Raw genomic sequence first — 27,473 nt, forward strand, 5'->3', positions numbered from 1 at the left:
GCTTATTAACATGAATAGAAACAACACACTAGTGATTTCTTGTCTCCCACCGTGGTTACAGTGAAGTCAAGTTATACGCTTTATCAAAAATCTTGTTCCCCGAGGTCACACCGTGCCCCGCCCCACTATATGAAAAGTACTAAATTAAAGACACATATTAGTAAGTCTCGCTTGTGTGCTATTGCTGTTGTGTACAGCGGCTCCTAGTAGACCATAGCCTACCACAATTACCTTTTTTAATAACTTCACAAGAAAAGACCAACATTATGTACTTACCTGAGGAAATTTGGCTGTTAACTGGCTGTCCAGATTTGCACAAATAAACACATTTCTAGTATCGAGAGCTTATATCCAAGATTTTAGAGGTAAGCCGATATCATTCGAAACTTGTTTTTCTTTGCCAATATCAATATTGGAACGGGACAGCCCAAATGTTTTCCCCTCAAAGGAGTTTTTTCTTTCCTCTGTCGCCAAGTGATTGCTCATGTGGGGTTCAGTTGGTTCTTTTTTAAAGGTATGAGCAGTGTGATTCCACACATGTTGCCTTGAGATAACTTCTGATGTGAATTGGTGCCATGTACTCTACACCGACGTCTTCTGCAGTGGGCATTTATTTGTTGGTGTTTTTCTTTTGTCAGAGTTACACATTTGGAGGGAGTAATATCAAAACACAAATGTCCACTGCTCTGTGAGGATGAACTGTGGTGTTCTTTGCTTGCTTTACTGTATGACTCCAAACCCTGGTACATAGTTTATTTACAGGAACACACTATGTCAACAGATGCTTACATTTTACAAATTGCTACACGCACATTTTTTTATGATCCCCACCAAATGTAGTGTTAAGCATGTATTTAACAACACTCATAAGCCTGAATGAAACTACTGGTGCACTGAGATTGACTGAAGGGATAATTAAATGTTACCAAAGACATTTCTTGTCAAACATCAGTGCCGGTCCATCAGCAAGATGAAAACCTTGAGTTTTTTTTATTTGTTGGAACTTGCATCGTGAGACCTGGAGGCATTAAGAGAAATTGTGCGCACTGTGACAACACACACAGACTTGTCTCACTGATTAAAGTCTGTTGATGTAATACACCGGTGGAGTTGAATCATTAGTCGCTCTTTGTAGATGGAACAATAAACCGTGTTCTGTTTATGTGTGTGTGTGTGTGTGTAGGCAGTGGGCGAGTGAACCTGGTGCCGCTGCCTTCGGTAGTGACCAGTCCTCGTGACATAGCGCTGGCAGCGGTCATCTGCAGCGCCCTGGCTACGGTGCTGCTGGCCCTGCTGGTGCTGTGCGTCATCTACTGCAAGAGGCAGCTGCTGGAGAAGAAGCACAGCGGTGAGTCACACTGAGAATTATGTCAGTACTGGAGCATTCCAGGTGGGGGGAAACTACACCGTACGAGGGTGGGGAAAAGTACTGACTTTTATTTTCCTTAGCGGCATCTCTGAGGACTCAGGACTGTCCGAGCGGTGGCGCCGAGCTGTCATACCTGGACCCATGTTGGCTCCATGACATCCCTCCGAGACCCTGCAGCCAGTGTCATTTGGGCCAAGGACACACCTGTGGTATACTAATCACAAATTATATACGCTTACCACTTCAATATTAAAAGGCCTACTGAAATTAGATTTTCTTATTTAAACGGGGATTGCAGGTCCATTCTATGTGTCATACTTGATCATTTCGCGATATTGCCATATTTTTGCTCAAAAAATTTAGTAGAGAACATCGACGATAAAGTTTGCAACTTTTGGTTGCTAATAAAAAAGCCTTGCCTGTACCGGAAGTAGCAGACGATGTGCGCGTGACGTCATGGGTTGTGGAGCTCCTCACATTGTTTATAATCATAGCCACCAGCAGCTAGAGGGATTCGGACCGAGAAAGCGACGATTTCCCCATTAAACGAGGATGAAAAATTTGTGGATGAGGAAAGTTAGAGTGAAGCACTAGAAAAAATTTTAAAAAATTAAAAAAAGGGTGACGGCAGTGGGAGCGATTCAGATGTTATTAGACACATTTACTAGGATAATTCTGGAAAATCCCTTATCTGCTTATTGTGTTACTAGTGTTTTAGTGAGATTATAAAGTCATACCTGAAAGTCGGAGGGGTGTGGTGACCGCCAGTGTCTCTGGTGGAAGCCATGGAGGAGACAAGAAAGTCGCAGCTGCCTCTTTGACAGCTGCAGAACGCAAGCTCCGCTCATGTCTCCGGTAAGAGCCGACTTATTACCACAATTTTCTCACCGAAACCTGCCGGTTGACATGTGGTAGAGAAACATGTTCGCTTAACCGCTCTGTTCCATATAAAAGCTTCACAACAAACAAAGAAACACCGGCTGTGTTATGGTTGCTAAAGGCAATCCACCACTTTCCACAAACAGCATTCTTCTTTATAGTCTCCATTATTATTTGAACAAATTGCAAAAGATTCAGCAACACAGATGTCCAAAATACTGTGTAAATTTGCGATTAAAGCAGACAACTTTTGGCCGTGAGTGGTGCTGGGATAAAATGTCCGCTCCAACCAATAACGTCACAAGCACCCGCAACATAAGCGTGTAATCATTCCGCGACATTTTCAACAGGATACCTCGCTGGAAATTTAAAATTGCAATTTAGTAAACTAAACCGGCCGTATTGGCATGTGTTGCAATGTTAATATTTCATCATTGATATATAAACTATCAGACTGCGTAGTCAGTAGTAGTGGGTTTCAGTAGGCCTTTAAGACATTGTGGCAGCATTTAGGACTTAAACATATCACATGACCTCATTACCTTGTTTCCATGTGCTCCTCAGGCTCAGTCCACCTGATCCCATCGTTGTGCAGTAAGGACAGTCTGGACCAAGCACCATTTGAGTCTGACACCGGTCTCAGCGACAGGTGAGCCACCAATACGCCTCACATGGAGAAATAAAACCAAATCTCCACACATTAAGGAAATACAACTTTTTTCATTGCTTTGACTACCTCTATTCCCTGATTGGTTGACAGAAATCACATGCTTCTTACAAAGTGAGGCATGTGATGTAGATTTTGAAATGACAAAAAATTGCACTTGTTAGGGTAGTTAAGAGTATACAAACAATATAGCAAATGCCAGTTAGTGTGGCTGAGGGCTTCAAACCAGTCCACAAAACCTCACTGGATGAGAGTTAAGTTGAGCAGTGCTCGCCAATGAGCCGAAAGCCAGAGGCTGTCAAACTCATTGTCCAGCACACTGCTTAAGGTGTACCCTGAGATAGGTAGGTTGGGAGTTCAAACCCCAGTCGAGTCATACCGAACACTATAAAAAAATGGGACCCAATACCTCCCTGCTTGGCACTCAGGATCAAGGGTTGGAATTGGGGGATAAATCACCATATTCACCACACCTAGTGTGTGTGTGTGACAATCATTGGTACTTTACTTTAACTTTTAACTTTAAGGAAGTGAGAATTACTCCAGCTATGTAGGAGCACTGTGAAGTGAAGTGAATTATATTTATATAGCGCTTTTCTCAAGTGACTCAAAGCGCTTTACATTGTGAAACCCAATATCTAAGTTACATTTAAAACCAGTGTGGGTGGCACTGGGAGCAGGTGGGTAAAGTGTCTTGCCCAAGGACACAACGGCAGTGACTAGGATGGTGCAAGCGGGGATCGAACCTGCAACCCTCAAGTTGCTGGCACGGCTGTTCTACCAACCGAGCTATACCGCCGCTTGGATTAATCAACAGGCTCAACCAATAAATATGACCAAGTATACATACGTAACCCTAGAGTTTACCGGTTATGAGGATATAAAATAAATACAAATTTTAATTAGGACTTCAAATCAGGGTGTGTGTGAAACATTTTTCTATGAGTTCCTGACATCATTGTTTTGTACGGATAAATAACTAAACAAATATCTGGTTATCAATTGTATCTAAATTTAGGGGGGCAGTAAAAAAATTATGTCCATAAAAAACAATGGAGAATCAGTGTGTGACATAAACATAGATAAAATGTATAATTACATAGGAAAAGTACATATGCCTCAAGGCTGCACACTCACATTACTGGGAACTCTTTCAGATGAGGAACAGGCAATAAAGACAGACATTATGAAGGACACATGGGACAGAATTAAATAGATAATATATCTTTAAATAATTACTTAAATGTGTCATTCATTATAATTGGAATGAAATACAAAAATGTGTTATTAAATTTAATTGTTTTGGTGTTAATTTAATATAAGTTACAATTAATAATTTGATCAGTTTATTTTTTTAACTATTAAATATTTATTTTAGTATTCATTTAATTAGTTAACTGATTATTGATTTCATGATTTAATAATTTTACAAGTTACTATTTCATAATTTATATATTTATTTCATGATATGATAAATTATTTAATGAATGTGCGTCAGCGCTTCATGAATTAATTTTATTCATCAAACTCACCTATCAAAGTCACTGAGCGGGGCGAACACAAATCTAGTTTAAAGATTGCTTTGGTCTGCAGCCTTGATCTATATATACTCATACTTTGAGGTTTGATGGATGATATTTAAACCTTGCGGAGTATGTGGAAGCAATAAGTGTTGAACTTGTAGCAGTTAAAGTAGAGGAATTTATTGACTTTGTCGAACTTATTTCCGTACTTTTAGACAAAGTTATTGACCAGTATTCCGCCGCTTCTCTGTCAAAGAGCTCCACAGACAAGTTGAAGTGCCAGATAACCAATCAGGTGTTAGTACCTGCCCACTGACCTTGACAGCTGAGTTAGACAGATAAAATACATTCATAAAGTGCTGACACACATTTATTAAATAAATAAATTGTGAAATAATTAAATACTGGAATAATTACAGTAAACGTACTATTACATTAAATAAATCAATGACACATTTACGTATTCAATTCCAAATTAATGAATTGACACATTGAAGTAATTATATAAAGATTCATTAATTTTATTACATTTTTTCCCATTCGACTTTCCATACACATGTGGCTGCGAACCACATTCATGCAGATAATCACAGTCCTTTTTTCCTCACTCACTAGAAACTTGGAGCAGGAAGACGAGCTGGCACCATTGCAGCCAGGAGAACATTCAACATCAGCGGAAGCCGTCTTGGGGGCTTACAGATTGGAACCAGAACCTGCTGGAGGAGCAGCGGTCGAATGCGGAGAAAGTGACAAAACAGAGGCAAGAGAGAAGCAGCCGTCGTCCCCTTAAAAGGTGAGGTGACTTTTAGCTGGCTTTGGCAAGAACAATTATGATTTATGGATGGACGGCATCATGAGCGTCTCCAGTTTGATATGATTTGCTGCAGAGCAAACTGCTGAATGATATGAGTGACTGAGTTCTTAAGATGAATGACGTGTCAAAATTTAGTCACACGTTTAATTTTTCTGACTAAAAAGTGAACACAGAATTTTACAACAGCCATATGACGTCGCTAAGGCATTCATAAACCATCCACCAGCCCAGATTCATAATAATTCCCATCAGTTCTGCCATAATAATTAACCAGGACGTAGCATGCTAACGTCCTTTGTCACCGATTCTGTTCATAACTTTTATGGACAGAATTTCTAGGCGCAGTTAAAGCGTTGAGGGGTTCCTGTTTAGTGACCGCAGGATTAGGTCTCTGCTTTTTGCAGATGATGTGGTCCTGATGGCTTCATCTGGCCGGGATCTTCAGCTCTCACTGGATCGGTTCGCAGCCGAGTATGAATCGACCAGAATGAAAATCAGCACCTTCAAGTCCGAGTCCATGGTTCTTGCCCGGAAAAGGGTGGAATGCCATCTCCGGGTTGTGGAGGAGACCGTGCCCCAAGTGGAATAGTTCAAGTACCTAGGAATCTTGTTCACGAGTTATGGAAGAGTGGATTGTGAGATCGACAGGCGGATCGGTGCGGCGTCGTCAGTAATGCGGACGTTGTACCTATCCGTTGTGGTGAAGAAGGAGCTGAGCCGGAAGGCAAAGCTCTCAATTTACCGGTCGATCTACGTTCCCATACTCACCTATGGTCATAAGCTTTGGGTCATGACCGAAAGGATACGATCACGGGTACAAGCGGCCGAATTGAGTTTCCTCCGCCGTGTGGCGGGACTCTCCCTTAGAGATAGGGTGAGAAGCTCTGTCATCCGGGAGGAACTCAAAGTTAAGCCGCTGCTCCTCCACATCGAGAGGAGCCAGATGAGGTGGTTCGGGCATCTGGTCAGGATGCCACCCGAACACCTCCCTAGGGAGGTGTTTAGGGCACGTCCAACCGGTAGGAGGCCACGGGGAAGACCCAGGACACGTTGGGAAGACTATGTCTCGGGATCCCCCGGGAAGAGCTGGACGAAGTGGTTGGGGAGAGGGAAGTCTGGGCTTCCCTGCTTAGGCTACTGCCCCCGCGACGCAGCCCCGGATAAGCGGAAGAAGGTGGATAGCATGCTAACTAACAAAAAGATAATCCGCTTCATGTTAGAGAAGTTATGCAAAATGTACTAAAACACTGAACAGTAGGACATTCAAAAGTTTAGAGGAGACCAAATTAAGTTTACCTGCAAAGGTTATAGTTCATAAAAATATTACTCCCAGAACCTAATCTGTGTGTGGTGTATATGGTCATTACTTCATTTGTATAACAACATGAGTATGACATCGCTTGGCTTGTGACACAGTGTGCATGAAGGGCAGCTGGCACAGAGAAAGAAGAGAGGACAAAGTCTTTGATGTATGCGAGCGGAGCTCAGCTATGTTACTAATCAGCGCCTGATGGCCTTCCTCTTCCTGCTCTCACTCCAGGACGACACACATTTCTCTGGCTCGTTTACCAGTCCGGACTCAACAGCAGCAGCGGCCAGATCCCCTTTCACACACCCTCCCTTGCTGTAACCCTCCCTCCCGTGTGGTCCCTTTGAAATCCCCGCAGCTGACCCCCAGACCTTCGCTGGTCAAAAAGGGTCCAAACAAAGTACACACGCAAACAAGAAACACGGCCGCGAGAGGGGACACAACACACCGACGACACGCACGATTTGAACTCTCTGGCCCAGCAAGGTGAAAGTGAATGAAGTTCAAACATGGAGGTCTGTATTGACTTGACCATCCATGCTTTGCTCTGTCCTGCATGGTGACGCAAAGACGAAACAACAGCGTGCCTTGTGACCTTACTGTGTGTGTGTCAAGGATGCACACTGAAGACAATCTGAAAATGGCGTATAAAGACAACAGGGAATGTTCAAGTGGCTTGTAGATAATGTAAAATAGTAAAGTAACTGCATATTTTTGTAACATAAACATGACTGATAATGTCTTGCGCTTTTTTGCCACTTGTAGCGTTGATGGTCACGTCAATGCAAACGTACTTGATTTACACTTTTGTTAATAAACCACTTGAACAAGTGAAAATACTCTCCAGTGTTCCGCTTTATTTCTATCTCTTCCTCATTTTATAAACCAATTATTAGAGCATGAAAAAAAGACAATTCATCACATTTAGTTTTTTTGGAGCTGTGACTTCACACGACATCTATTTTATCAAATGTTTGACACCTTTAGTAACCGCTCCTAACCGGTCCAAAAACATGTGGGGTTTAGCCAGGGGTCAAATTTCTCAGGAAGTAGAAGGAGCTGCTAACGACTGTGTGAATGTGTTAAGACTGACCACTTTGTGCGTATAGCTAAAGAGCAAACCTGATCTAGCATCATGCGCTTGCATCACGTGATGGTTGCTAGGGGACAGTCAGTGGGGTAAATGTCCAAAGTTGTACTGATTGCGGCCATAGTGTGCACCTTTTCAGCTCTCAGAGTCCATGATGAACGTCTCAAAGTTTGGCTGGAGCTCCGACACCAGCGCGTCCACAAAGTCCTCCATGGTGGGCCGACGCTGCAGCATACCTGCAACACAACATTCAGACATAAGCAGAAGGATCCCTATAAAATGCACATGTCAATTGCCTACTGTTGAGTATAGTAGTTTTGGCTTTAGTGTCTTCAACTGGCAAGTCCAGTCCTAACCTAGACCCTGTCCTACTCGAACCTGGCCTGCAGTCAAGAATTTTTTTAAATCTTAGGTTTTGACAGGTCTTTTTTATTCTTACCTGCATAATCTTTTTTTTAAACTAGACCTATTACTTATTCAATGTAATACTATTGTTTTAGTGCGGGGGTCTCAAACCCGTGACCCACTATTTAACTTCTACTGTAAGTTTGCTGTAATCGTAGCTCGCGCACCCTGGGAGGCTAATATTTAAATATATTCGGGAATGTTGAATCCCACTAGATCAAAAACACTAACTTCAAAAACGATGCAAACACAAACCCCCACTGACTGTTCCCTAGAGGGGGCGGGGGGTTGCCCACATATGCGGTCCTCTCCAAGGTTTCTCATAGTCATTGACGTCCCACTGGGGTGAGTTTTTCCTCGCCCTTATGTGGGCTCTGGGCTCTGTGCCGCGGATGTCGTTGTGGCTAGTGCAGCCCTTTGAGACATTTGTGATTTAGGGCTATATAAATAAACATTGATTGATTGACAAACATTACCACACACATTGGGCAACTCAATGAGCAACTTCCTGGAAGCAAACAGAATTGTTGCTGACCATCTCCTAGGGAACGCAACAGTCCGAACACAAACAGTTTTTACATTTAACTTTATATGAATGTTTTTGTGTATTTGAGATACCTATAAGTATCTTTTTTTTTTTTTTAAATCACACCATGGAAGTATGGTGGAGATATTTTAACAACAATTTTGCCTTCTTCCAAACTTGTCCCAAATGTGCTGTTTGGAATTGTGACCTTAGTGACGTATTTTGCCTCAGTTATCCCAACAGATATCTCCAAATACGGTAAAGGTTTACCCAAAGAGTCGTGTGCGAGTCCACCATTTTTATTTAGTTAAAAGTTAAAGTAACAATGATTGTCACACACACACAAGGTGTGGCGAAATTATTCTCTGCATTTGACCCATCACCTTTGATCACCCCCTGGGAGGTGAGGGGAGCAGTGGGCAGCAGCGGGGGCCGCGCCCGGGAATCATTTTGGTGATTTAACCCCCAATTCCAACCCTTGATGCTGAGTGCAAAGCAGAGAGGTTATGGGTCCCATTTTTATAGTCTTTGGTATGACTCGCCCGGGGTTTGAACTCACAACCTACCGATCTCAGGGCGGACATTCTAACCACTAGGCCACTAAGTAGTTAAGTTACCCTGTTTTCTTTATCGTCTTGTGGGGCGGACTGAGTCGTACATGCACATGCATGCTAAAATCCTCCGTCACAGTTTCTAATAAAAAGTAGCGGATTATTCTAACTTATATCTGTCAGTAAACGCCATATGGAAGTGCTAAAAACTATAACATGGCTGACGGAATGGCAAGCCAGTCGAATTGGGCTTGGCTTGGAGGAGGAATTTGGCACGTAAATAAGACAGACCACAAAACAGCGCATTCTGAAAAGCGTCTGGAAAACCAAATCTGTGCGAAATTTGGAACAAAGCACCGTTATTATGGAGAACACACAGGATTGTTTTAAATGTAGAAAAACATTATCACAATATGACCCCTTTACAAAATATCTATTAATTTTCACATAAAAAAAGGTAAAAAATTAAATAAGAAAGAAAAAGAAAACAAAGACAGCTAACCAAAATTAAAATACATAAAAAGCATTGCACACATCACACAGATCCACATCTTATTACAAAGTAGGTAGCTCTACAGTGCAATGCCTAATATTGTATAGTTCAGTAAAGGTTTCATTTCTTCAATGTCCTCTGCTCGACCTCCAGTAACGTAAGTCAGTTTTTCCAACGTGACATAGTTTGTGTAAATTGAGTTTGAGAGCCCTGCTTTAGTGGGTATAAATTATGTTCTTCTCTGAACCATGGATGATTTACAGCGCTATTAAAATAAGAAACATTCTTATCAAATGTTTCCTAATAAGCAAAATACAAAGAAGAGGCAAACATGTGAGGACACACACATGATCATCATTAGAGAGTCGATTGTCTAAACATGAGTTCACTGTGTGTGTGTGTTGTCGTTTTGTAAGTCAGCTCGTGCATGGATGACTCCCTTTGCTCGCTTTACACTTCAGTTGGACACTCGCTTTGAAGTCGCTCTCTTTCCCCTTGTGGACCTGCCAATGTAAATAGGCGTTTGAAGCACCCAACCCCCTCTACCCACATGGGTCACACACGCGCACAGACACACAGACACACACACAGACACACACACACACTTGCACACGTCTGCACAAGCATGCATGACTGGGGATGCAAAAAGGTTCACAGGCTAAATTATACGCACGCACAGAGTATGAGTGTATGACACAGCAGAAATGTGGTTGGGAGAGAGGACGGTCTCCTCTTACAGAGCCGTCGCCCCACCCTGTCCTCTGGCTAAAAGACGATACGCAACGTTGAGGTCCGTGACCCGCCATGATGGCTGCACCTTCCCCTGATTCCTGGGGAACAAGGCAGCGACATGAAAAGCATCGCCGATAACCAAGCATTATGAGAACCCACAGTATTAATAAATGTGATGTTGACTTCTGCTCAGCGGTTAGTTGTGGTTGTTGATAAGGAGATGTGTCTTATCCAAGAGGACACTAAGGGGAATAAGAAAATGGAGAGACTCTGAAGCTAAGGAAAGAGCAACATGGTAAATGTCAAAGTTATTTCCCCTTAAAATGTTCTGACTTAACTGATTTACTGCTTGGAACTCTGGCTATCCAAGTACTAGAAATTATACTTGATCTGCTGCTTTTGCCAATGGAACAGAGTGGTGAAAGTTCTAGTACACGGTCTACTTTGGTAGAGTCACTCAAAACTGATTTAATTAAAATTTGATAAGCTGCTTAGAGCAACTTCTTTGTCCAGATGCATGGGCAAGTTTGAAAGTGAACGCCGAGATAACTTAGCAGCCACAACAACAAAGCTCAGTAGGATCTGATTGGATTGTTAGGCCGAAGAAGGGGTGTATGTGTGTGTGTGTGTGTAGAGGAGGAAGACAAAACATGAGTGCAATCAGTAAAAAAAAAAAAAAAAGTTAAAAAGAGTTGAATAATATGGAAGCTTTAAAATAATAAAACAGGCCACATACATACGCAGAGCAAAACCGGCCTCAGTCAACCCTGTGAACACACTGAAAGTTGAGAGGGGCTGGAAGGCAGAAGGAGAAGTGAAGCAGTTTTACGAGCACACGCAGAGGACGGCGTGTTTATGTATTTAAAAGGGTGGTGGAAGATTGCTATCACATCCACTGACGACCTATGTGGTCGCCGAACAGCTCTCAGCCCGTCATAATGAGTGCTCTGGGGACGAGAAATACTGAAGAATCACTTTTGAAATATCTGAGATGTTGCCAAGGAAGAGTTAATGGATAGTGGGAGGACATTTTTGGAGGAGCTTCATTATTCTCCAAAAATTCAAATGTAATTGCATTTAACAATGTGAAGTAACACAGTTTTTTGTAAACTAACACCAAAATAATGTGCAAACCTCTATCAAGGCTTCATGACGTGAGGCAGGCATCATTTTCTGCAATAATTTGCGCGCCCTTTGACAAGAACAAGGCAGGAAATGTCTAAGAATGGTCAGGGCCATAATGAAAAAAAAAAGGGGAATAAAAAAATAAAATTTCCCTTGTGGTGCAAATGTTAAACAACTATAAATAAACAAAATAAATATAAATTTAAAATGTACACTTTTCAGGAAAAATAACTAAATAAAACACATTTTAAAAGTCTCCTTATGTTCCAAAAAAAAAAAATACAATTAAAGACAAATACCAACAAATTTAGAAAGTTAAAATAAGTTAACACACACAATTAATCAAACAATTATCTCATTAATTATGTAGATGGACAGATTAATAATGCAATTTATTCTTACTGCAAAAACTCCTTTACCTTAACCGCGAATGGTTACTTGAACGGCAGCACAGGTTGCTATATGATCCGGGATCAGGTCAATGCCTGAAGAATAAGGAGAACCCTGTTGGTGTGCTCGCTGACTAATTTCAATCCAAATTAAACCCTGAGTGGACTTAATAACCTAGTGATTACTCATGATGAATCCAGATTCAAAACTGATTTTAAAACAACCATTTTGACAGGAGTAAAACAAATATGAATATCCATCCATCCATTTTCTACCGCTTATTCCCTTTTGGGGTCGCGGGGGGAGCTGGCGCCTATCTCAGCTACAATCGCGCGGAAGGCGGGGTACACCCTGGACAAGTCGCCACCTCATCACAGGGCCAACACAGATAGACAGACAACATTCACTCTCACATTCACACACTAGGGCCAATTTAGTGTTGCCAATCAACCTATCCCCAGGTGCATGTCTTTGGAAGTGGGAGGAAGCCGGAGTACCCGGAGGGAACCCACGCATTCACGGGGAGAACATGCAAACTCCACACAGAAAGATCCCGAGCCTGGATTTGAACCCAGGACTGCAGGACCTTCGTATTGTGAGGCAGACGCACTAACCCCTCTGCCACCGTGAAGCCCCAAATATGAATAAAACACACCAAAAAAAATCATCCAATGTATACATCATATATATATTTATCTATTTATTATTATTTTGTTTTGTTTGTGTCTACTTTCTATCAAAAAGGGTTTCTTATTCCAGTGTTTTAGTAAAATGTTTCTAAAGGCTTAGAACATACGTTGGAACAGAGTCGTCTGGGTTTGGCCGTACTCCCGCTCTTTCAAAACTTAAATGGGGGCATTTGGAGACTTGCAAGAGAAATGGGTGCAAACTTCAGCATGCAGTAACTTGAGCTAGGGCCTTAGATCTTTTCATGTAGTACCATTATGTTATGTATCATCAACAGTATTAAAGCACACAGAAGGAGCAAAAATGCAGCTCTTTGTGTCACATTGATATTTTTTGGCTGCTCTTGAAATAACCGTTTGAGCTCCCTGCTCATAACCGTGTGAAACGTGTAAAGGTGTGAGAATCTACCTCCATTAGAGCTGCTAGCCTTGTAATATTTGCACCTTCGACATCATTTTTTCAAACTGTATTTCAGGAGAGGCTTGGAAAAAGGCTTGGAAAAAGTGGCAAGACTCTTGATGGCTCCCATGGTGCCTCGGGTGTACGTGGGAGAGCGGGGGCTCTTTAATTGACGACACACTTTCAACAGTGCCTTCTCATACAGCTGTGGGAGAGTTTATGCAGAGAATCAATTGTTTTGAATGTGGCCATTACAGTTCGGGATGATCAAGGTCCAAACAATAGTACGAGTATGTTCCAAGTACCTTTTAGAGCCCAGGTATGTTCCAATTAATTTTTAGTATGTAAGGTCCAAGGTAAGAACATTTGTAAGGACACAGCCTGTGGGTCCAAGGATGGAGAATTGTTTTCTAAGCTCAGTGGTTTAAACTATGGGAACAGTCCAGCCCAAAGAAAGCACTCTCTGTGGCCACAGTAGAAGGTCAGTTTTGCCGGTCTATCACCCCTTTACTTCTTATTTCCCCCTTGCACTTCCCACTCTGTCTCCAAGCTTGTGTGCAGGTTTGAATTTCAACTGTGTATCTAGTGCCGCCTTGCTGAAGGGAATAGCAGGAGAAGGTTACACACCTCCATTTTGAGACGGCGTGGCTCGGTTGGTAGAGCGGCTGTGCCAACAACCTGGGGGTTCCTGGTTCACCACCCTAGTCACGTCCGTTGTGTCCTTGAGCAAGACACTTCACCCTTGCTCCTGATGTATCGTGGTTAGGGCCTTGCATGGCAGCAAACGCCATCAGTGTGTGAATGGGTGAATGTGGAAATAGTGTCAAAGCGCTTTGTGTACTTTGGAGGTAGAAAAGCGCTATACATGTATAAACCATTTACAATTTACAAGGGCCTTCGTTTGACAGGATCATGTGGATCTGGATTGTGTATCCTTCCTCCACATTTCTGTAACCTTCAAATTGACTTCTAAGAGTTACTTTATCACTCTCAGAGCATGATTTATAAATAAATAAATAATAAATGGGTTGTACTTGTATAGCGCTTTTCTACCTTCAATGAACCTCTCAGAATTTACAGCAAAAATATTTCAGATGAGGATACTGGTTGGTGCACATAATTAATATTTCCATTATCCATCCATCCATCCATTTTCTACCGCTTATTCCCTTTTGGGGTCGCGGGGGGCGCTGGCGCCTATCTCATTATGATTTGATAAAATCTTGAGAACACATCTCCACAGTCTTCTGACAAGCAATGCAAAAATCGGCAGCTCAGCAACACTTAATTGGGCAGCAGTGCTGATAACAATCAATCAATCAATCAATCAATGTTTACTTATATAGCCCTAAATCACTAGTGTCTCAAAGGGCTGCACAAACCACCACGACATCCTCGATAGGCCCACATAAGGGCAAGGAAAACTCACACCCAGTGGGACATCGGTGATAATAATGATCCAGTGGGACGTCTGTGACAATAATGATTATGAGAACCTTAGAGAGGAGGAAAGCAATGGATGTCGAGCGGGTCTAACATGATACTGTGAAAGTTCAATCCACAATGGATCCAACACAGTCGCGAGAGTCCAGTCCAAAGCGGTTCCAACTCAGCAGCGAGAGTCCCGTTCACAGCGGAGCCAGCAGGAAACCATCCCAAGCGGAGGCGGATCAGCAGCGCAGAGATGTCGAGGCGGATCAGCAGCGCAGAGATGTCCCCAGCCGATACACAGCCGATACACAGGCAAGCAGTACACAAGAACCGGATGTAAAGTTGGACTGGCCTGGTTGCAGCTGGAACCCTCCTTCCAGCACAGAGTGTTGGAAGAAGGGGGAGGCGGTGACCCCGAGGCAGAGATTTACAGTTCCACTCCCCAACGTCTGCTTATGTTACTGTTCTCAACTCTCTTTTCATCTCCTCTTCTTGAGTGTATTGTCCTGACACGCCACAGTGAGAGGAGGACATTTTTGTCTGTTAAGGTTCAGTTACATCGGCCGTGAAAAATTTGGATGTTGGGGCTCCAAAACGCCACTGTTATGTAAACCTATGATTCTCCACTCATGCGGACACCTATTAGTATCGGACGATTTTCATTACAAAATACATGATTGAATGAATATATACACACACACACACACACACATAGTATATATATATATATATATATATACATATACTGTATGTGTGTGGATGTATATATACACACACACATACTTATTGTGCGTATATATATATATATATATATATATATTCTCTACGCCATTGTCCCACATTTTTAAATGTCCCTAAATATACATCAACAATGATCCAGCACACTGTTTTGTAGTTTACAAATAGTCATGGACACATTATTCACTGTACCTTGCGGTGTTAAAATAAGAACATGATTAAATTATTATATTGTTCTATTTATGTTTGCATTTAAGATAGTTAGAGAATAATACTCTAGTTGCCTAAAAACAATTACAGTGCTATTTGCCAGCTAGTGATTAGCGTGGCAGTTTCCAGTTAATGATTAACCGCGAAAGATGCAAGCTTGCTATGAGTGCACCAGTTGTCAGCTAGCAATTAGCGCACTAGTTGCCAGCTAGCCATCAATGGCGCTACACTATATTATTTGAATATCTTATTTTTGCACAATAAAAAAGGTACCTTTAGAACAACTTCATTTACACACTTTTAGTAGATAGTAGTTTGTGATTTTGTTCAGTTATAGACTTTGTTTTGCTCTAACAATTGTATCTAATAAAAGAGAAAAAGAAACTAGTTTAAATATTGTGACAATATTGTTAACTGTTAATAGCACTCATAATACATTGCAAAATATACAGTTAATAGATGTGATCAGTATTGGTATTGTATCAGCTGATGTCAGTCATGTATAATCAGTATCGGAATCTGCCACATACTGTCAATTCCTGATCGGAACACCCCTAATCAAAACAAACTTGTTACATTATTTGTTATCTAATCAAGGCTGTGGTATATCTGCCTGTGATACTACATTTTATTTGACTGACTTTTGTTTGCGCTCTGTATGATAAGTTAAAAGGTCTCCTTTTGTGGTATTATTTTGTATGATTCTGAGACTGCAATGTCCTTTAATCCCCTCTTCTTTAACGATTTGCTCTTAAAGGCCTACTGAAACCCACTACTACCGGCCACGCAGTCTAAAAGTTTATATATCAATGATGAAATCTTAACGTTGCAACACATGCCAATACGGCCTTTTTAGTTTACTAAATTGCAATTTTAAATTTCGCGTGAAGTATCCTGTTGAAAACGTTGCGTTATGATGACGCGTATGATGACGCGTGCGCGTCACGTCACGGATTGTAGCGGACATTTTGTTTCAGCCCGATCCCAGCTATAAGTCGTCTGCTTTTATCGCATAATTACACAGTATTCTGGACAACTGTGTTGCTGAATCTTTTGCAATTTCTTCAATTAATAATGGAGACGTCAAATAAGAATGATGTAGGTGGGAAGCGGTGTATTGCGCCTGCCTTTAGCAACACAAACACAGCTGGGGTTTCCTTGTTTACATTCCCGAAGGTGAAGCTTTACTATGGAACAGAGCAGTCAAGCGAACCTGGTTCTCTACCACATGTCAACCGGCAGGTTTCGGTGAGAAAATTGTGGTAATAAGTCGGCTCTTACCGTAGACATGAGCATAGCTTACGTCGTTCCTCGTGCACCTGTCAAAGAGGCAGCTGCAACTCTCTTGCCTCCTACGACCGGCCGCCCACGAACGTGGGATGCTTCCACCGTGGAGGAGGGGGAAAAAAAGCTCAGCCCGGCCCGACCGGGTGCCTTCGCTTCGCCTCGTCGAGAAACGGGGCTTCCCTCAGAGACACTGGCGGTCACCATACCCGTGACCACACCCCTCCGACTTTCAGGTACGACTATAAATTCTCACTAAAACTTTAGTAACACAATTAGCAGATAAAGGATTTTCCAGAATGATCCTAGTAAATGTGTCCAATAACTTCTGAATCGCTCCCATTGCCCTGTCTTTTTTGTTTTTTTCTCGACTTTCACTATCACTATCCCCATCCACGAATCTTTCATCCTCGCTCAAATCAATAGGGAAATCGATGCTTTCTCGGTCCGAATCGCTATCACTGCTGGTGGCCATGATTGTAAACATTGTGACGATGTGAGGAGCCCCACAACCCGTGACATCATGCGCACATCGTCTGCTACTTCCGGGACAGGCAAGGCTTTTTTATTAGCGACCAAAAGTTGCGAACTTTATCGTCAATGTTCTCTACTAAATCTTTTCAGCAAAAATATGGCAATATCGCGAAATGATCAAGTATGACACATAAAATGGACCTGCTATCCCCGTTTAAAAAAGAAAATCTAATTTCAGTAGGCCTTTAAAGGCACATTACACACATAACTACAGTATGTGTATTTAAGATTAAAAAGACGTGTTTCAACAGTTGTTTTGTTTTTCTTTGAAAGAAAATGAGCAACAATTAAAAAAATGCCAAGCTGCCAAGATCTCACACCCAACCCTTGCATTTGGCTTTTCCTCTACAAAAGCACAAAGTGAAATAACTTAACTAAGCACTAGTTCTCACAGACAGCGCTGACTCAGCATAATCTAAATTTATTTATCATCATCATTTGGATGTGGATAAATTGTGTAGGGTGTGTTAACTGGCTAAATACAGAGGAGAGACTCTCAATGGAACTTTCCTGGGTAAATAGAGGTTTAAAAATAAATAAAAACAGGCCAACGACGACACACCCCTCCAGTAATTTCAGATCTCCCAAACAAATGCTGTAATTATTAAACCCGACTGACAGCCGTACGGCTCTTTGGAACAAATGGCACGTGTTGTGTTGCTTTCATTGAGGACCACATCGCCGTCATGGCTGTCCTCAGACGGCCTTTTGTACCTGTGACTCTATATGAACATTAATGTGTCAGGATTCACCTCATGATATTTTTACACAATTGCTAATACATTTATATTTTTTTCTACGTACGGTAAAAAAAATCTGTAGATTTGACGGTGAAAAAAACTGGCCGTTCATCCATCCATCCATTTTCTACCGCTTGTCCCTTTCGGGGTCATGGGGGGTGCTGGAACCTATCTCAATTGCATTCGGGCGGAAGTCGGGGTACACCCTGGACAAGTCGTCAACTTAGCACTGGGGCCAACACAATTGCTTGAATTTTCCTGTAAAATTCAACCCCTCTCCCCATTACTGTAAATGGAAAAACGATCAGGTTGAAATCCTTGCGAGTTAGCTGCGGGTTTTTCACCTTAAAATAAGACAGTACAATTTGATGGATAACTAACTTTGAAATAACGAGACAAGCAGATGTTAAAATATAAATGTAAAAAAACCATGCGGAACATATGATAGTATAATATTTGTTGCATTTTTAGATTACAATAATTAACAATTGCATGGTATATATATATGTATGTAGTGCTGTCAAATGATAACATTTTTTAATCGGATTAATCATGATTAATCACGGGTTATTACTTGCTTGCATAATTAAAATAACCCAAGAGAAGACCCCAATATTCTGACACAAATGCTGCTGTATTTCTTGTGATTAATCGCATGAGTTAACTTGTTACTTTTGACAGCCCTAATTTTTTCTGTCAAAACGGAAAGAACGAATACATTTATATGAGAAAAGAAAGTACTGTATCGACTGTATTATTACCAGGCTTTCGTGGGCCATATAAAATCATGTGGCAGAAGCCGCTCCCGAGCCTTGGGTTTGACACCTGTGCTTTACACTGATGCCTTGAGGGCGCTGACTTTCTAATGTAATATAGCGTTATATCCCGCCATCTTACGTCTTTCAGCACGTAATGACTTAACCACGACCGTATGCTAACTGCTAATGGTAACACAAGCTAGCCAGTGATTTCTTGTTATATTTTTTGCTTGAAAAATGTAACTGTTGTTTATGGATTGTAGACTTTCAAAAGTCATGACACACACACTTTATATAATGCCGAATGGGAGTGTAAAGTACCTTCCACCATAAGCATGGGCTCCTTGGCTCCTCCGTGGGCCAGCATCTCTCGACGGTAACGCTCACCCATTTCCCTGAAAATAAACAAAGAGGAAATAAGTCCTCAGCCATCACCAACATGTCTACAAAACCTGTTGTCTCACCTATTTAAAGGATCTTGAAGGAAGCACTGCTTCCACACCATAGAAGCCACAGCTCGAGACATAAGATATGAATAATACTTGGCACCATAACCGATCAGATGGCTGAATCTCAGCTGCCAGGCCTGTGCACAACAAACATTCCACTAAAGCAGGCATATTCAACTGGCAGGCTGCGGGCCACATTTAGCCCGCCAAAGCTGTTAAATTGGCCCGCTGAACAACACCCAAATAGGCTTGATGAAACCTTTCAAAATAGGGTTGCTCATGTATGCAGTACCTCCGCCCGCAGGTGGAAACAGCAAAGCATATGTGTCCCAATGAAGCAGCAGTGGGGAGGGTAGAAAAAGATGGCACTATTGACGCTGAAAATATCTAAATAAACCGCAAAAATGTGACTTTTAAACGCGACTTGACAAAAAAGTATGAATGTATTGAAACAGCTGACTTTTTGATATCTTTTGTATTTGTGATCGTGTTCTTTTTTGCTGGTTAACTCTGGCGATCAAAACTAGTTAAATACATGTAGCACTGAATTAGACCAGTGGAGAGCAATAAAGCTACACGTTAGGTTTAATTGTGTTGAGCCACAGTTTCACAATGTTTCCTGTCTGTATTAACACTAAACATTCTATTTTATTTATTTAACATACACAATGGACGTTATACTTGTGTAAAGTTTATATTTTCAGTTTTACAAACATAAATAAAGGAAGATTTATAAAAAAAGAAAACTGAGGAACAAAAATAATTCAAATGAAGGAACATCAATCATCAACAAAACTTAGCTTCTGTTTCTTCATGCTGTTAAATATCTAACTGTACACACTGGAAACAAAAAGTGAGAACATGGTAATGACAGTGCAGTGTGAATGCTGATGTGTTCTTTGTAAATACAAAACCCGTTTCCATATGAGTGGGGAATTGTGTTAGATGTAAATATAAACAAAATACAACGATTTGCAAATCCTTTTCAACCCATATTCAATTGAATGCACTACAAAGACAAGATATTTGATGTTCTGTTTTTTGCAAATAATAATTGACTTAGAATTTCATGGCTGCAACACGTGCCAAAGTAGTTGGGAAAGGGCATGTTCAACACTGTGTTACATCAGATTTTCTTTTAACAACACTTATTAAACGTTTGGGAACTGAGGAAAATAATTGTTGAAGCTTTGAAAGTGGAATTCTTTACCATTCTTGCTTGATGTACAGCTTAAGTTGTTCAACAGTCCGGGGTCTTGTTGTCGTATTGTACCCTTCATAATGCGCCACACATTTTCGATGGGAGACATGACTGGACTGCAGGCGGGCCAGGAAAGTACCCTCACTCTTTTACTACGAAGCCACGCCCTTGTAACACGTGGCTTGGCATTGTTTTGCTGAATTAAGCAGGAGCGTCCATGATAAAGTTGCTTGGATGACAACATATGTTGCTCCAAAACCTGTATAGACCATTCAGCATTAATGGTGCCTTCACAGATGTGTAAGTTACCCATGCCTTGGGCACTAATACCATACCATCACAGATGCTGGCTTTTGAACTTTGCGCCTACAACAATCCGGATGGGTATTTTACTCTTTGTTCCGGAGGACACCATGTCCACAGTTTCCAAATATAATTTCAAATGTGGACTCGTCATACCACAGAACAATTTTCCACTTTTCATCAGTCCATGTTAGATGAGTTCGGACCCAGTGAAGCCGGTGGCGTTCCTCAGTGTTGTTGATAAATGGCATTCGATTTGCATAGTAGAGTTTTAACTTGCATTTACAGATGTAGCGACCAACTGTAGTTACTCACAGTGGTTTTCTGAAGTGTTCCTGAGCCCATGTGGTGATATCATTTACACACTGATGTCGGTTTTTGATGCAGTACCACCTGAGGGCTCATAGGTCCGTAATATCATCGCTTACGTGCAGTGATTTCTCCAGATTCTCTAAACCTTTTGATAATTTTACGGACCCTAGATGGTAAAATCCCTAAATTCCTTGCAATAGCTCGTTGAGAAATGTTGTCCTAAAACTGTTCGACAATTTGCTTACAAATTGGTGACCCGTGCCCCATCCTTGTTTGTGAATTGATTAGCATTTCATGGAAGCTGCTTTTATACCCGATCATGGCACCCACTTGTTCCCAATTAGCCTGCACACCTGTGTGATGTTCCTAATATGTGTTTGATGAGCATTTCTCAACTTTATCAGTATTTATTGCCACCTTTCCCAACTTCGTCACGTGTTGCTGGCATCAAATTCTAAAGTTAATGATTATCTGCAACAACAAAATTGTTTATCAGTTTTAACATCAAATTTGTTGTCTTTGTAGCATATTCAACTGAACATGGGTTGAAAAGGATTTGCAAATCATTGTATTCCGTTTTTATTTACATCAAACACAAATTTCCCAACTCATATGGAAACGGGGTTTGTAAGTAAACATAGTGTCAAAGTAATATAACCTGCAAAGGCAGTTTCTAACGAAACATCCAAATGTTGATGTCCGGCACCTGAGATCCGAGGCTCTTGAAACTGCGGCCCTCCTCATTATGTCGTTGAATAATCCCTCCACTAAAGCAACCAAAAGTGATTTTATTGACATGCAATGCATTTTTTTGGCGTATGACAAAACCACTGAAAAGATATAAAAGTCAAGTCCTTATTGGTGTCATTTTATTGTTCACTTTCCTCCAATAACACAGACAAAAACTTAAAAACACAAGCTGGGAGCTCCTGTTTCAAAAGGACAAAACGAGGAAATTCCAAAATAGTAAAAGGGCGCTCCTCTTGTCTGTTGTTGCCTGAGGGATCTTTCTCCACAACTGTGAAGACAAGCCCTCTTATGATCTCCACTAATGGGAACTACTGGGGAATGCAGTCATTTTGAAAAGATAAAAGCTGCCATAGTTTACAAAAATCACAAAAAAAAACATTAAAAGGCTGCAGAACCCCCTCCCCGCCCATCATAATGATTTACAGTCCTACAGTAGTTTTAGTCAAGGATGCTTCGTTGACAAAATAGGAAACACTTGTACCAAACTTGTACATGAAAATGATTGCATCTAGAGTATATACAGATAAGAGAGATAGGAAAATAAAACAAGTTGACCATGTGGTCCGTGTTACTCACAGCTGGTCCTCCCTCTCTTCACACAGCGAGGAACTCTAAACTACACACGCGCAAATTAAAATGTTTAGAATATGCAGCTCTCCGTAACCAATGAGCCACTCTAGTGTTTACTTGGCTGAGTACACCATTCCTGAGCGGTGTTTCTAAAAGGATGGGCGGATTTAAGTGTCAACGAGACGTAAGTGTAAGGTCAGGTGTGTTATTGGAGGGTCCAAAAATCTGGTTTCAGTTTCTGTGAAGTAACACTATTTGCATCCAGTGGCAACTTTGTAGTAGAGGCAGTGGCATAAAAACAAACAAACGTCCACATCTTTTTACATTAGTACATTGCCTATGACATCCTTTTCTTTCAGTATGAATACACAAGCGGTCGATATCACGGCCCCGTTCATTCACGACGAGTTGAGTTTATACCAAAAAGTTCTATTTTGGCTTGATCTGACCACATGACATTCTCCCAATCCTCTGCTGTATCATCCATGTATCCATTTTGGTATAAACTCAACTCGTCGTGTTTGGAGGAAGAAGAATACTGAGTTGCATCCGAAGAACACCATACCTACTGTGAAGCATGGGGGTGGAAACATCATGCTTTGGGGCTGTTTTTCTGCTAAGGGGACAAGATGATTGATCCGTGTTAAGGAAAGAATGAATGGGGCCATGTATCGTGAGATTTTGAGCCAAAACCTCCTTCCATCAGTGAGAGCTTTGAATGGTTGACCAAATACTTATTTTCCAACATAATTTACAAATAAATTCTTTAAAATTCCTACAACGTCAATTCCTGGATTTTTTTGCCTACTCTGTCTTTCACAGTTGAAGTGTACCTATGATGAAAATTACAGACCTCTGTCATCATTTTAAGTGGGAGAACTTGCACAATCGGTGGCTGACTAAATACTTTTTTGCCCCACTGTACATACATACATGCATACATATACACACACACACACACACACACACACACATATATATATATATATATATATATTAGGGCTGCAACAACCAATTGATTAAATCGATTAATATCAATTATAAAAAAAAGTTGGCGATTAATTTAATCATCGATTTGTTGGATCTATGCTATGCGCTGCGGCTACGTCTCATGTGGTGGCAGTGAGCCAGGCAATAATGTGTCATGTGCAGCTCACGTGACCACGCCGTCCCCTCAGCCTGGAAACTTTCGAAAAATGGCGGAGGGAAACAGTACGGATAGTTCAACGGAGAAACATCCATCCATCCATTTTCTACCGCTTATTCCCTTTCGGGGTCGCGGGGGGCGCTGGCGCCTATCTCAGCTACAATCAGGCGGAAGGCGGGGTACACCCTGGACAAGTCGCCACCTCTCAAGGTTATTGCTTCAATGGAGAAAAGTGTATGACCTAAGTCGTCCAAAGTGACGGAACACTTTACTTTAAAGACTTCAAAGAAGACAGTTTCCTGCAAAACGTGCAGCATGGACCTCGCATGGCACGGAAGGACAACATTGCTTCGGCAGCACCTGAAGAGGAGCATGGATGAAGGGAAGAACTCACGGTACGTAACTTTTTTTAAGTCCATAGTCCGAATATATTGATCCGTTTTGTCCGTCTTTGTGTGTTTTTAATCTTTTGTAAACGAGGAGATTTTATTTAAGGAAGCGCAGCAGCAATTGTTGTGTATTAACTTTCAGAGTGTTAGGAACTTTTGGGATAGTGCGACCACTTCATTTTCTGTGTTGTTTTGAGTCGCAACAGGCATTCATAAATTCAGCTTGTGAGTAACATTAACGTTATCCCTTTATTGCAACGCGGGGCTGATAATGTGTCTCCGGCACATTTGACTCCATTTTGAGAGAGAAAACATACGTTTACCAATTACGAAATAAACGTAATGGACAGAAATATATCTCAGGTTGGTTTCATAATGGAACAATGTCGCCTGGCCCAATAAAGCTATAAAAATCTATTTAGACTTGAGTGACACTTTAGTATAACTAAACATTATGAAAGTGCTGGAATATTTCCTGCTCTTATTCAGAGGTAGCCTAAAGTGAATCCTTTATTATTCACAACAGAAACGTGTACTATATCTGATCCAGTTCTGATCTGATGAGTTAAATTTCTGTGTTGTAATTGGTGTATTCTGCAACTCCAATGTCCATTTATTTAATTTAGCTGTTTTTTCTTAATGTGGTGGCGTATTTGTCTTTTACATCACAAATTATTAATTAAATCAACTGGGTATGTATTGAGTGTTTGAATGATGCTACTATGTACGTTCATAATATGGATTCTCTCATTTCAGAAAGAAACAAGCCAGCATTAGCGACTTGGTACAAAGGAAGGTCTGCACACCACGGCAAGCGGCTCGAATGACTAATGCTATCCTGAATATGTTGGTAACTGACATGAGGCTACTATTAATGGTGGAGGATTAAGGTTTTAGACAAATGATTCACGTCCTCAACCTTGGTAACACTCTTCCCTCGAGGAACCATTTTACCAAACTGATGGAGAGGAAGTATGAGCAGACATTCCAAGCAGTGTAGACTGACATAAAAGCCACCCAGAGCAAAATTGCTCTCACTACTGATGTGTGGACAAGTGTAGCCACCTTGGCAATACGGAGACGAATGGAACATGAAGTCAATCTGCCTTACGGCCATGCCACTAAAGCAGTGGTTCTCAAATGGGGGTACGCGTACCCCTGGGGGTATTTGAAGGTATGCCAAGGGGTACGTGACATTTTGAAAAAAATATTATAAAAATAGCAACAATTCAAAAATCATTTGTAAATATATTCATTGAATAATACTTCAACAAAATATGAATGTAAGTTCATAAACTGTGAAAAAAAAAATGCAACAATGCAACATTCAGTGTTGACAGCTAGATTTTTTGTGGACATGTGCCATAAATATTGATGTTAAAGATTTCTTTTTTTGTGAAGAAATGTTTAGAATTAAGTTCATGAATCCAGATGGATCTCTAATACAATCCCCAAAGAGGGCACTTTAAGTTGATGATTACTTCTATGTGTAGGAATCTTTATTTATAATTGAATCACTTGTTTATTTTTTAACAAGTTTTTAGTTATTTTTATATCATTTTTTTCCAAATAGTTCAAGAAAGACCACTACAAATGAGCAATATTTTGCACTGTTATACAATTTAATAAATCAGAAACTGATGACATAGTGCTGTATTTTACTTCTTTATCTCTTTTTTTCAACCAAAAACGCTTTGCTCTGATTAGGGGGTACTTCAATTTAAAAAAAAATGTTCACAGAGGGTACATCACTGGAAAAAGGTTGAGAACCACTGCACTAGAGGAAAGACATTCAGCATCCAACATTGCAGAATGGTTGGAATAGGTAATAGCCCGGTTTGAAATTCCCCTAAGCAAAATTATTGCTATTGTGCATGACAATGGGGCACTTTATAAAAAAAAAAAAAAAAAAGTTTAACATTTGCCTTGTTTTATTTGGCAAGTCTGCTGTTTTTTAAAATAAAGTCCTGGAAAGGATAGAAATATAGTTTGTCTCTTTTATCCAATTATTAATCAATTAATCGAAGTAATAATCGACAGATTAATCGATTATCAAATTAATCTTTAGTTGCAGCCCTAATATATAGTCCTTTCCCCAAGTCGCCAAAAAAAAGTGCTGCAATTGCTCGCTAGATAAAATGTATTTCACACATGAAGCGGTTATATATCACAGCGATGGTATCTATTATAACGTTCCTGGAATAGAGCATTCATATTCTTTGATCTACAAAAAAAAATTCCCACTGATAGTTCCTTGGGAGCAAAGCACAACACATTGGGATCCTTCTGGTCTGCTAGAGCTTTCAGAGCAAGTTAAAAGACGGGAAAAAAAGACGGAAGGATGTTACTATCTGAAGCGGCACGAGCTAAAGCGTGGGCAAAAAAATGCTGACCAGGTCTGTAAAATATGGGCAAAGATACAGCAGCTCTGTAATCTCTTTTCATGATGCACATAATTACTGTCCTGAGCAAAACGTTCCTTTAAGGCCATTACCCGTCTACATTACGACCTTGGTTTCAGCTCCCCTTTTCCCTTCCTGGCTACTTCTCCTCACCCACAGCTGCAAACGTGTGGGGAAAATACCGAGCTTTTTTTTTTTTTTTCCATTGAAAGGATCTGGAAGAACAGTTTCAAATATTTCCCTCGGGTTTAGCTCATTCAAAGGAGACCCTTGCTTTGTGCTTTTACCACAGCTTGGGGGGGAAATGTCTTTAATCTTTTAAACTGTGCATGGACTGTATAACACGGCATCGAAAGAGCGGGAGGACAATGACTCCTCAGTAAAGCTTGATACAGTATCAGTGATGGACAAATACTTGATACTGACAAAAGTATTCAGACACCTGGAAGTAAAAATGACAGGAAATAGTGACAACGGCACAGTTTCAGTTTTGGAGTGTTTCCTAAGATCCGTACTAGTTTATCCCAAATGTGTCTGATGGGCTTGTTCTTCCAGAACATACTCACCCAGCCGTCTCTCTTTGGGCAGTACTTTGTGCCCTCGGAGATGGAAAAAGGCCTCCTTCAAACAGTTCTCACAATATTGGAACACTGAAGTACAGAATTATCCCAAATATCTTGCTAACATGAAGAGTTATGAATCAGAGAAAACTAGAGGACGTCCCGTACACTCAAATATGTATTACTAAGAGGTGTAATATGAAGGAAAATAGAAATCAAGCCTACTGTATTTGGTGTGTAAGGCAAGCCATAGAACTTCTGCTGCATCTCTTGCAAGATTTCGGTGGTAGAGCAACTTTGTGGTTTGCCATGGTAAATCTGGTCCAGGGCAGCATAAAAAATCTGTTCGGGTCAAAATAGGGCGTATCCTTAGCCAGAAAGCAGGACAATATTACAAATAGGGATGCAACAATTTTGACTGAACAATTATATATAGATATACAGTATAGTGATAATCACGGTTTCACAATTATCTCGATAATGATTAATTTCACAACAAAAAACTTATAAAATCACAAAGACATTTCTTAGAGACTTTGATGTGTAATTTATAGCTGTCAGAAATAATTGTAATGATATATTACCATCATAACAACAATAAAAATGATTAAATATTAAGAAAAGTCTTATTCATAATAAATACATTAATCAAAAGGAGTATATTTTTCTGTTTGTTTACGCTGAACTGACTCAACGCTAAGCTACTGATTGTGACCTGTGTGTGTATATGTATATA

General features: G+C 40.8%; 2 protein-coding genes across 7 annotated transcripts in view; one reads left to right on the forward strand and one right to left on the reverse strand.

The window, feature by feature from the left end:
* Positions 1–7,398, forward strand: part of LOC133536767 (tumor necrosis factor receptor superfamily member 19-like) — a 32,737-nt gene extending 25,339 nt beyond the window's left edge. For both annotated transcript variants that reach the window (XM_061877291.1, XM_061877292.1), the window contains 5 exons: positions 1,184–1,348; positions 1,450–1,578; positions 2,813–2,897; positions 5,054–5,231; positions 6,793–7,398. In XM_061877291.1, the coding sequence (XP_061733275.1) occupies positions 1,184–1,348; positions 1,450–1,578; positions 2,813–2,897; positions 5,054–5,228 (554 nt within the window). In that variant the 3' untranslated portion in view covers positions 5,229–5,231; positions 6,793–7,398. The remainder of the gene's footprint in view (positions 1–1,183; positions 1,349–1,449; positions 1,579–2,812; positions 2,898–5,053; positions 5,232–6,792) is intronic.
* LOC133536766 (mitochondrial intermediate peptidase-like) overlaps positions 7,399–27,473 on the reverse strand; it is a 40,314-nt gene continuing 20,239 nt past the window's right edge. For 2 of the 5 annotated variants that reach the window (XM_061877290.1, XM_061877288.1), the window contains exons 16-19: positions 26,963–27,079; positions 19,119–19,240; positions 18,976–19,049; positions 7,399–7,887 (exon numbers count right to left, since the gene is read on the reverse strand). In XM_061877290.1, the coding sequence (XP_061733274.1) occupies positions 7,787–7,887; positions 18,976–19,049; positions 19,119–19,240; positions 26,963–27,079 (414 nt within the window). In that variant the 3' untranslated portion in view covers positions 7,399–7,786. Of the gene's footprint in view, positions 7,888–18,975; positions 19,050–19,118; positions 19,241–26,962; positions 27,080–27,473 lie in introns of those variants that run through there. The other 3 variants (XR_009802538.1, XM_061877289.1, XR_009802537.1) reach the window with 2 other exon arrangements.

Source organism: Nerophis ophidion, linkage group LG18 (assembly GCF_033978795.1).
Source record: "Nerophis ophidion isolate RoL-2023_Sa linkage group LG18, RoL_Noph_v1.0, whole genome shotgun sequence".
Classification (NCBI taxonomy): Eukaryota; Metazoa; Chordata; class Actinopteri; order Syngnathiformes; family Syngnathidae; genus Nerophis; species Nerophis ophidion.